At 58.2% G+C, this 10,902-nt stretch overlaps 2 protein-coding genes across 4 annotated transcripts in view; one reads left to right on the forward strand and one right to left on the reverse strand.

Moving 5' to 3' along the window:
• TPCN1 (two pore segment channel 1) overlaps positions 1-3,297 on the forward strand; it is a 49,851-nt gene extending 46,554 nt beyond the window's left edge. For all 3 annotated transcript variants that reach the window (XM_006768943.2, XM_015567369.1, XM_015567370.1), the window contains 6 exons: positions 85-131; positions 585-653; positions 825-909; positions 1,789-1,928; positions 2,121-2,201; positions 3,061-3,297. In XM_006768943.2, the coding sequence (XP_006769006.1) occupies positions 85-131; positions 585-653; positions 825-909; positions 1,789-1,928; positions 2,121-2,201; positions 3,061-3,171 (533 nt within the window). In that variant the 3' untranslated portion in view covers positions 3,172-3,297. The remainder of the gene's footprint in view (positions 1-84; positions 132-584; positions 654-824; positions 910-1,788; positions 1,929-2,120; positions 2,202-3,060) is intronic.
• A 2,887-nt stretch (positions 3,298-6,184) lies between these two features.
• The window catches only part of SLC8B1 (solute carrier family 8 (sodium/lithium/calcium exchanger), member B1), a 25,184-nt gene continuing 20,466 nt past the window's right edge, over positions 6,185-10,902 (reverse strand). Inside the window, exon 15 of the mRNA XM_015567280.1 lies at positions 6,185-6,476. Within this exon, the coding sequence (XP_015422766.1) occupies positions 6,279-6,476 (198 nt within the window). The 3' untranslated portion in view covers positions 6,185-6,278. The remainder of the gene's footprint in view (positions 6,477-10,902) is intronic.

Here is a 10,902-nt window from a genome sequence, read left to right on the forward strand (position 1 = left end):
GGGACGCCTCATTTCAGTGCCTAGTGCCAGGACCTCTGACTGAAATGGTGGATCTGATCACGCCTTCCCCCTTCCCTTTGGCAGTGACCTTGTTCGAGCTCACAGTTGTCAACAACTGGTACATCATCATGGTAAGGACCTTGTCCAACTCCTGGGAGCGCCTTCCCCTCACCCAGTGTGGGGTCCCTGCCCTTCCCATGGCCTGTGGGGGGGGTCGGCGTTCTGCGGGAGGCCACTGCGGGGGCCCAGGAGCACTCCTTGGCTGGACATGGCCTTCGTCCCAGCTCCACACCCCCAGCAGCCAGGGGATGCACAACCTGTCCTCCCACCCACCGGGGAGACTTTCCAGTCAAGGAACTGTGGCGGGTTCCCCTCCCTGAACTCTTCCAAGTGCCACCCCACTCGGGGCAGGCTCAGCCTCGGGACCATCCAGGCCTGTGGGGCAGAGGAATTTTAGACCCGGGGACCTGTGTCTTCCTTAACCGGGGGGCGGGGGTCTGTAAAGAGCCTAGCAGTGCCGGGGCCACAGGAAGCCTGAGTGGACAGCCCCCCAGGCGCCCGCTCACTGCCTCCTCTGCCTCCAGGAAGGCGTCACCTCTCAGACCTCCCACTGGAGCCGCCTCTACTTCATGACCTTCTACATTGTGACCATGGTAAGTCCGCGCCCGGACGTGCGTCCTCCATCACCCGGGGCTCCAGCCGCCCTGCCCATTGGGCGGCAGCCTGGGGAGGACAGGGCCGGGACGCGTCCACGCGGCTCTGCTGGGGGGGAGGGGCCAAAGCAGCGCCCGCCCCATCCTTTCTCTGCCCCCCCTGCCGGCCAGGTGGTGATGACCATCATCGTGGCCTTCATCCTCGAGGCCTTCGTCTTCCGAATGAACTTCAGCCGCAAGAACCAGGACTCGGAAGGTCTGTGCCAGGGGCGGGAGCCTTCGCTGCCTGCTGCTCGGCTGTCTGTCTGCCCGGCAGTTCAGCTCTCTCTAGACCTCTCACTGCCATCGATGTCCAGATACTCAATGACAGACACATGCTCTCGATCTCATTTTTCAAAGAAAACAATACACATCACAGCGTAAGAAAAATCCCACATCAGAGACAGGCTTCTGGTACACACCGCCGGCCGGCCCACTGTCCCGTCTCCTGTCTCCCAGGCTGCTCACTCCCTGCCTCCTCCTCTCAGCCACCGTCTCCAGCTTCTAAACTCCACACCGCCGTCCAGCGGGCGGGAGCCCTGCAGCCTGCAGAGCTGTAGCTCTCCTGCACTGGGAGGTCCCGGCTCCTCATCCCCTTGCACCTCCAGGTGGCGCAGCTCTCTGCAGACTGACCCCCATCCTTCCCAGACTCTCCCTCAGAAGGGCCACATACCTGTTACTACTTGTTTCCACGTCTATCCTGTCAGGCTGCCTGACCCTTTTTTAAAAACATGTTGTTTTTAAATAGATTTTTAGTGAGAAAGGAAGGGAGAAGGAGAGAGAGAAACATCAGTGAGAGAGAGACATTGCTTGGCTGCCTCCTGCACACCTGGGCACGTGCCTTCACTGGGAATCGCATCAGAGACCTTGTGGTTCCTGGGTCCGGGCCAAACCACTGGGCCACACCGGCCGGCCAACTCTTCTCTTTCTGCTTGGAGGCTGCCTCCAAAAGCCTCTGTCCCGTGAGCTGCTGGCCTGACCATCAATCCGCACACCCACAGCAGCGGGGGTGAGGAGGGGGGCAGGAGGGACCTTAGGACCCCTGTAGGGACAGCGGGGAGGCGGCCCCTGAGCCCAGGTCCCTCCCCCGCTGCAGTTGACGGTGGCATCACCGTGGAGAAGGAACTGTCCAAGGACGAGCTGCTCGCCGTCCTCAAGCTGTCCCGGGAGGCGCGGGGCGCGGCGGCGGACATCCCCCAGCTGCTCAAGGTCCTCTCCCAGATGGAGAGAAACGAGGTGAGGATAGCGCCCCATCCCGGCAGAAAACCAGGCTGGGAGGAGGGTGCTGTAGCCGAGTGGAGTCCTACCCCCACCGTCCAGCCCCTCAAGGTTTGGTGACACTTTTGGGTGGCATCGTAGCAAAAGCCAGGGGAGCGGTGGGTGCCCGGGCCTGGCACGGTGGGGCCTGCAGCCTCTGCTTTTCCACAGCAAGGCACCGTGGTGTTCCTGGGACGGAGATCCAGGACCAAGAGTGACCTGAGCCTGAAGATGTACCAGGAGGAGATCCGGGTAGGAGCGCCCGCCCCGCCGCCCAGGGGGACGGGGCCTCTCCCGGCCCAGCCAGCACTGCCCATAGGAGTAAGGCCTGCTGTGCCCAGCAGGTCTCTGGGTGTTTTTTTTTTTTTTTTTTTTTTTACTGTTTAGGTTTTTTCTAATTTAAGAGAAGGGAGAAGTCAATTTTGTTTTGTGTTTTTTTACAAACTCTCCCCATCTTCCCACACTGCCAGCTGAGGCACACATCTTACCCAGCACCACGTGGCCGACATGCTGCGTCCCGGACAGAGCCGCTGGCCGCCTCCACCGGGGTCTCCCCTCCCCCGGGGGTCCCGAAGGGTCTTCCAGCAGCTGCCTTGTTTCCTGGCGTTCTCACAGCGGGAACCCAGTCCCGCTCACGCCCGAAACTGGGAGGCTGCAGGGCACCGGGTGGCACGGATGGGGACCAGCGGGAGCTCTGGTGCCGGAGCCCGGGCTGGATTGCTGGCTCTGCCGCGGGCAGGTCGGCCCTTTCTCATCTGTGAGAGGTGACGGCACGGAGCCCGCGTGCGGGGCTGCCCTCCACCCCCGGCCTCGGTTTCCCCTCCGTGAGATGAGGGGGCACAGAGCTAGGCCCTCTCGGTGTTTTTTAAGCTCTAAGTTCTATGGTTCAGATTCTAAACACACGGTGTTTTTTAATTCCTTAATCACCTGAATACCTGTCCCTGAAAATGTCACACGATGGCCTGAGGCAGGTGAGCTGTTTAATTTCCTCGAAGTGCTTTCACAGCGGTGCTGCTGCGGGAGCTGGAAGAGGCCCTGGTCCCCGTTGAGGCAGGGGGGGAGGGTGCCGCCCACTCACCCCCCCTCCCCCCCCTTTTGCCCTGTGCCCTAGGAGTGGTACGAGGAACACACCCGCCAGCAGGAGCAGCAGTCTGACGGCAGCGGTGCCCCCGCCACCCAGCAGCCCCCAGGCAGCCGCCAGCGCTCGCAGACCATCACCTAAGCCAGCTCACTCCCAAAAGCCATCTCTTCTATGCAATAACACACTAGCGTTATTTTACTACGATGTATCGAAATAATGTGTATATACACATATGCACATGTCCATATATATGCACATATTTATAGAGACAACGGAAAAGACAGGCAGACAAGGTGGGGTTTGGTTTGTAACCTCACCCTGTTTTCCTTAACTCCAGAAGCCAGTTTGCTCTGGGGCGCGGCCAGGCAGAAGGCGCTGGAAGGAAGGCCCCTTCCCAGGAACGTGGCTGGAATGGACTCTGCCCTCACGGGGGCCGGCCCTCCCCAGGCCACACTCACACCCACGTCTTCCTGACGCTTTCAGGCTCACGTCCCAGCTGACAGCTTCCCCACTAACTTCCGCTGCGGCCTCGTCACGGGTTTCTGTCTTGCTTTAGGGACAAAACCACTTACGACGGAGAAAACCCACGTCCCCGGGTGTGTATTTCTCTCTGATAATGGAATAGGACGGTCCTTCGGGACCTGTGCCTACGACCGAATGGAAAGTGGAATCGGTGTGACTGTACCACGTGGTCCGGTCTCAGCCGGTGCTGGGCGGCAAGTGCCGGGCGCGTCTCGAGTCCTGGCTCTAAGCCTGTCCCACCCCCTTTTGGTCAGGTTTCCACTCTGGTTGCTGAACATCCTAACAGCCTCGTCTGGAATCCAGGCCCAGCACGGAAGGGGGACGGGGCTGGGGAGCAGGGGTGAGGCCGAGGGCTACACCCAGACCCATCCCGGCAACAGCTTTCTCCACTGGCCCCTCCCCCTGCTTGTGACGGGCTGTCCAGGCAGAAAGGTGTGCAGGCTCCTCAGGATTCTGCTCAAGCCCCTCACACTGTGCATTAGCTCTGCTGCTGGGCACCAGGGCCTCACCGGGAGGCGTGGCTGGTGCCAAAGCGGGTGTGAGTGAACCCATGGCTCCCCGAATCCCCCTGGTGCCTGGGGAGCTGAGGTCAGAGTGGGTGGGGTGCCTCGGTGCTCGGATCGGAGCAGGCTGTTGGGGTTGGCAGTCCCAGTGAGGACACAGCAGGGTCAGAGGAGGGAGCTTGGAGGCAGAGGGGTGCAGGGGTGGGGGGGCAGGGGCGGCCCCCACTCTCAGCTGCCTCCACAGCCTCCTGTGGCTTAGGAGGGCGGGTGGGCTGAGGTTCCCAGCAGGGCAGGCCTGACCCCGGGTACAGCACCCACCACCCTCTCCAAGGCCCAGTTGATCCCTGTAACCCACAGTGCGCAGCTCTGCCCTTCCGGGGAGAGGAGTGGGCATTTTGTTAAAGCACAGCCCTTTGGGGACACCAGGAAACCACTGGGATCCCCACAAGGGGCAGGAGGCTGGTAGCCTGTCGGGGGCCATCGGGCAGCTGGGCACCGGGCCAGGACCTCTCCACCTCCAGAGAAGAAACTTATTTGCACAACTGGGTGCCTTGTAGCTTTTGTACTGAAACGGGCATTTCGGAAGCAGGAGGGCTCCACCTGAGCCTCGGGCCTCACCCTAACCCCTTCCTCTGCCCGCAGGGGCCTGCGGCCCACAGTGAGGGCTGGCACAGGAGGGCGGGGTCTAGTCTAGACCTGCTTAGTGCAGTCACTGGTCGGCGCCTTGGGCACTGAAGCTGAGGACAGCTGTCCCAGGGTCTCCATGGCCTGGTCAAGCTGGTCCTCAAACCTGCGCCCGGGCACAGGGAGCAGGAGTCCCAGGGCTGAGCTCTGCGGGACCTGGGACATCACCAGCCCAGACGCCCGCCCTCCCCACGCTGAGACGGAGCTGCCTGGGTCAAGTGACCTGTCGGTGACCGTCATGGCCCCTCCTTGCCCCCCCACCCCCGCCTTACTCCACACCACGCGACAATCATTTTGTACGGCCAGCAGGAACGGCCCTGTAAGGTTTTGTACGTTGGCGATTTGTTACCTAGAAAACCCACGGTGTCTCCAGCTTCTGGCATATCAATAAAGCACCTCTGCTTTGTAAGTGTGGCTGCCGCCTCCTGACATTGACATTCTGCGATCGTGGGGGATGCAGGGAGGTCCCCTTCCCGACCCCAGCTCAGCCCCAGCCCCACCCCCACATGTGCCCCAAAGCCCAAACATCAGGCCCAAGAACCTTCAACCTTCAAACTTGAAATATTTAATAGCTTTTCTCTGGAAGAAAAGACAGCTGACCCCCTTTCCTGCCGGCACAAGGCAACGGGGCAAATGCTTCAGGTGCTAATTGACGCAGGTCACTGATGGAGGACGGTGCTGGCGTGGGAGGGGGGGCGCCTGGTCCTCCCCAGAATGTGGGGGCACGGGAACCCCAGCCCAGGGGTCCCCCTGAGGTAGGCACAAGGCACAAATCCCCTAGGGCTTTGCAGCCGGAAAACCCAACGAGCAGGACACAGGAGTCTGCCTGCAGCCAGTGGGTGGTCCCGGAGGTGGAGCCTAGAGCTGTACCGTCTGTGTGGCAGCCTTTGGGTTCAATAAAACACATCACTGTGAAAACGTCACCTGCTTCACCTGCTTCCTCAGGCTTTACTAACGTGGTGACTAGAAAATTCATTCCCATTCTGCCGGACGGTGCAGCTCTAGGACTCAGCCCATGACGGCCCGGGGCCCCGGCACCCCAGGCGCCCTGTCCGCGGGCCCCACCATCCCGAGTCCCTAAGCCTGGGTTTGGCAGCATGTGAGCCCTGAGACGATGCAGGTGGGCGGCAGGGACACCCACGGGTGGGGCTGGGCTCTTAGTCGCCTCCAGCCATGAACACTTCGCGATCCTTCCAACACCAGCCTGGACGGCCCCCCGTCACCCCCTACACCCCACCTTCGAGAGGCTCGCGATAACTCAAGGAAGGCTCCTTCCTTCCGCCTGGGACTGTCCGCCCCGTCAGGTCCAGTCTCCACAGCCCCAGAAAGGAGGCTTGGCTTCCTCCCTGCACACAGGAGTGCCTGGCAACCTCTAGCAAGGCGAGCGACCCCTCGATCCGGCCCACACCGCACTGCCTGCCACGCAGGCCCACGCGGGCTCTACAGAAGGCGCCTCGGTCTCCATCCTCATCCATCTTCCAGCGCACCGCCTGCAGTGACACCTCCCGGCCACCAGGTGGGCCCGGCGCACAGCTCCACTCACACGCTTTCCAAGTGAATCACCCCAAACTCGGTGAGCAGGGCCACGGCGAGGAAGCTCACGTAGAAGAGGAGCAGGCAGACGCCGTAGATCTTGCTCAGCTGGAAGCGCTGCAGCGGGACTGCGACCAGGGAGTAGACGAGGCTGAGGCCCAGGGCGCCCGCCAAGACCCACACCAACAGGCCCTCTGGCTCCAGCTGCAGGGAGAGAGACTGCGTCACTCACGATACAGCCATCAATCAAACTGATGCTAGAGGGCCCCTTGCTAGGGGCCAGCGAAGGCCTGCCCCACCCGGACCCTCAGTGTTTGATGGCACCTGGTTGTGTGGGAGGCAGCAAGACAGACGTGAGCAGAGCAAGGACGATGGGCCGGGTACAGAAGGTCACGGGGTGGAAAGCCCCAGGTGCCTAGCAACCGACAATCACTTGTAGGGTGGGACCTGCCCAGGGGGACGTTCCTCCCCTACCAACGCTGGTCACGGGGTTCAGACCAGGCCCCCGGACCTTTCCTCCCTAGAGAACATCTGGGCCTCAGTTGTACGTCAGCTCCAGGCCCAGATAAGCACCAAAACCAGCCTCAGCTGGGGCTGGCGTCAGGGCCAGGTGCCTGGAATGATGGCCCCCTGCCTGGTGCACGCCAAGCAATCAGCGACCGAGACCCTGAAAGGACACACCTGGAAAGCTGCTGAATATTCTAGCATCTCCCCTAAAACTGCCACCCGTAAACCCTTAGGGGGGGCCCTACCCGGTTTGCTCAGTGGTTAGAGAGTTGACCTGCGGACTGAAGGGTCCCTGGTTCCATTTCGGTCAAGGGCACGTACCTTGGTTGCAGGCTTGATCCTGCGCCGGGTTGGGGGGCGTGTGGGAGGCAACCAGTCGATGTGTCTCTCTCACATCATTTGTGTCTCCCCCTCCCATTCTCTCTAGAAAATCAATTGAAAAAAATGTCCTAACGTGAGGCTTAACAAAAAAAAAAGAAAAAAAACCTCTTAGGACGGAGGAGGACCCGTGAGCTCTCCTGCTCCCTCTGGGAAGCACGCTGCGCCTGCCCCTTTCCCCGCCCCTTCCTCTTCCTCTTCCTCCTCCTCCCACCCCCCAGGTGCGTTACCATTAACCTCCTCACTCCCAAGCTCCAAGGGCCCTTCCGTTACCTCTTAACTTGCTTCCTAAACTACTTCCTTTTTTTAATTTTAAAATATATTTTATTGATTTTTTACAGAGAGGAAGGGAGAGGGATAGAGAGTTAGAAACATAGATGAGAGAGAAGCATCGATCAGCTGCCTCCTGCACGCCCCCTACTGGGGATGTGCCCGCAGCCAAAGTACATGCCCTTGACTGGAATCAAACCTGGGACCCTTGAGTCCGAAGGCCAACGCTCTATCCACTGAGCCAAACCGATTAGGGCAACCTACTTCCTTTTGAAAAAAATATTTTTATTGATTTCAGAGAGAAATGGAGGGGGGAGAGAGAGAGAAACATCAATGATGAGAGAATCATTGATCGGCTGCCTCCTGCACGCCCCCTACTGGGGATTAAGTCTGCAACCCGGGCAGGTGTCCTGACCAGGAACCGAGCTGTGACCTCCTGGTTCATGGAACGACGCTCAACCACTGAGCCACGCTGGCCGGGCCTAAGCCCATTTATTCTAGGAATTACTTCTATCTCTGTGATTTACCGAAGAAACGTTCTCTTACAGTCCCGGTCTTGGCTCTGAACCCTTTCCCAGCCAGCACCCCAGGACCGAGGCTGCCGAACCCAGGTTTGCTGTGACCCCACCGGTCCGACACCTGGTGCCCTCACGCCGCCTAAACAGCCTGTGCTCATCTGTTAGGGCAGCCGTAGGCTCGGGTGCAGTATGTTCGATATACATCACGTGACGTTGTTGAAACATTCTCAAGCAGCACAGAAAAGAAAGTGAAACTGTCCCCACCTCACTTCTCCTCCTTCTAGACTTAGCGTATGTCTAACATAGGCCGAGGATTTAACACTCACAGCCCTTCATCTTCACAACCACCCCTAGGGGGCGCGTCACAGACACTGAGTCATCAGTAAGTGACAGAGCCCTGGGGAAGTCCCAGCTCATAACCAATACCCTGTCCTGCCTCCCCACACAGGAACATGTGTGCATGTACACACAGGGGGGTACACACACGTGTCGGTGCACAAACACACAGACCTGTGCATCAGATCTGAGAACTGGGCTCATACAACACTAAGTGTTTATGAGCAACCAGTATTTTGTTTCTTTCCCCAATTTTATTATTTTTTTAATCCTCACCTGAGGATATTTCTTCCATTGATTTCTAGAGATAGTGGAAGGAAGAGAGGAGAGAAATGAAAGGGAGGACGGAGAGGGAGAGAAAGAGAGAGAGACATCAACTGGTTGCCTCCCATACAGCCCCCACCCAAGGCTGGGGAACCTGCAACCGAGGTACGTGCCCTTGACCAGGAATCGAACCCGAGAGAGACCCTTTGGTCCACTGAACCAAACGGGCCATTTCGCACCCACCAGGGCTCACTCCACGGACATCCTTCCTAGACGGCCTTCCCAGGAGCCTGCCTGGCGTCGTAATGAACAGCAGGGGCATTTTCTACACACAAAGCCGGTGGAATGCACACACACACACACACACTCCTGTGGACTAAAGGTGCCACATGCTGACCTGACAAGCTCAGGGGAGGCCTGCGTGGTGGTTTTACAAACTCAGAGACCTAAAGTCACCATAAATGATGGTCTGAAATTAAATTTTAACTAAAGCAATGGATTGCAATGTATAAATACAGATGTAACCCCGCCATTCTCGGGAGCACTATCTCAATTAGTTGAGGTTCTGCTTCCCGGCATATGTCGGCAGTTTGGCTCAAATAAACTCACAAAAATTCTTAACAGGTTTCAATGGTTTTTTACGTTAACACTCTCATCAGGGGGCCACCCTAAGGCCCCGTTATCTGCACGTTATCTGCACCTGCCTGAGAATCGATAAGGAAAGGAATCTTGAAACCCAGGAAGAGTACCAGCAACATTTGCAGTGTGTTTACCTTTGAGAAAGGCCAACTTTTCAGGCAGGGTAAGTAGCCACTTGCTTCTGGGCGTGGCCTCGGAAAGGCTGGCCCCCCTGCCGCTCACTGCAGGTCAGCAGCGCAGGGGCTACTGAAGACTCAGAGCCAGGAGGAAGGGCGGGGAGAGGGAGGGGGGCTCTGCTCCCATCAACCCATCAATACCCACCTCAGCCTCCGACATTCCAAGAGCGTTCACTCGCCGAGCCCTAAAACCATCCCCGGGGTCCCCGCCTCATCTAATCGCCCCCTCGTTTGGTCTCCCAGGTCACAGCCTTCCGGATAGAGACGCTGGGACAGGGGATGCAAGCTGGATGCCTTGCTGTTTGCCCTGCTCAACATTCTAATTTTTTCTAAATGTTTTCATTGATTTTAGAGAGAGAGGAAAGAAGGGAGAGGGGGAGAGTGACATGGATGTGAGAGAGAGGTGCCCCTCTCCCTGAGTTGCCTTCTGCCTGGTTCATAGACCCATGCTCGACCACTGAATCACACCAGCCAGGCCGATATTTTAAAAGAGCGAAAGTTCACCCAGGAACCTCGATTTCCTCTCTAGAAAACCTGACTGCCTGGCCCCAGGAGGCCCACCTGAACAGCCCAGACATTTCCATCACCTGCCGGGCCCCGGCCAGCAGTATCTGAATTTTCCACCTCAGGACTGAGTCACTCAAGTGTCCTGCCCTCATCAGTCGGCAGGGAGCTTACATTAAAAAGCAGCCGCCCAGCCCTAACCGGTTTGGCTCAGTGGATAGAGCGTCAGCCTGCGGACTCAAGGGTCCAAGGTTCGATTCCAGTCAAGGGCATGTACCTTGGTTGCGGGCACATCCCCATTGGGGAGTGTGCAGGAGGCAGCTGATCGATGTTTCTCTCTCATCGATGTTTCTAACGCTCTATCCCTCTCCCTTCCTCCCTGTAAAAAATTAACAATATATATTTTTAAAAATAAAAATAAAATGCAGCTGCCCAGCCGGGCCCCTGGAATGCCCGGGTCAGGAGGTCTCTTGCAGCCCCTCAGGGAATTCTCGGATCCTCTTGAAGTGAGACCTTTGACCCTCAATGTGTTTCAGAACCTTCTCCACATCTGCTGGAGCCCCGCTCTAGGGCTGTCTCCAACCGCTGGCACCTTCCCTCTCCGCCCGGCCCGCCCGTGTGGACAGCGTTGGGATGAGGTGTTCAGCCTGGCCCTGACCTCATGGGTGCTTATCCAGGAAGTGGGGGAGGGCTGTGGTGTGGTGATACCACCCCATTTCACAGGTGAGGAAACAGGCTCAGAGATGTCCTAACTCATCCAAAGTCATATAGCAAGAGGCTTCACTGATGGGACCGACACCTGAATCCAGAGACCTCCTGCCCCTTCCCCCCGAACTACAGCTTATCACTCTGTGAATTGGAAGGAATACATTTTTCCAACCCTACATGCAAAACATTTTAAAGATATTCTACAGATCAGACTTGTGCCGAATTTAGACAAGTCCTCTCCCAGGAAGTGTGAAGTGCTCAGGTGTGAGTCACCTGCTATCCAGAGGACCGGAGCGGAGGGAGAGGGGGGAGGGGGAGGAAGAAGAGGAG

This window comes from Myotis davidii, unplaced genomic scaffold (assembly GCF_000327345.1).
Source record: "Myotis davidii unplaced genomic scaffold, ASM32734v1 scaffold223, whole genome shotgun sequence".
Taxonomy (NCBI): Eukaryota; Metazoa; Chordata; class Mammalia; order Chiroptera; family Vespertilionidae; genus Myotis; species Myotis davidii.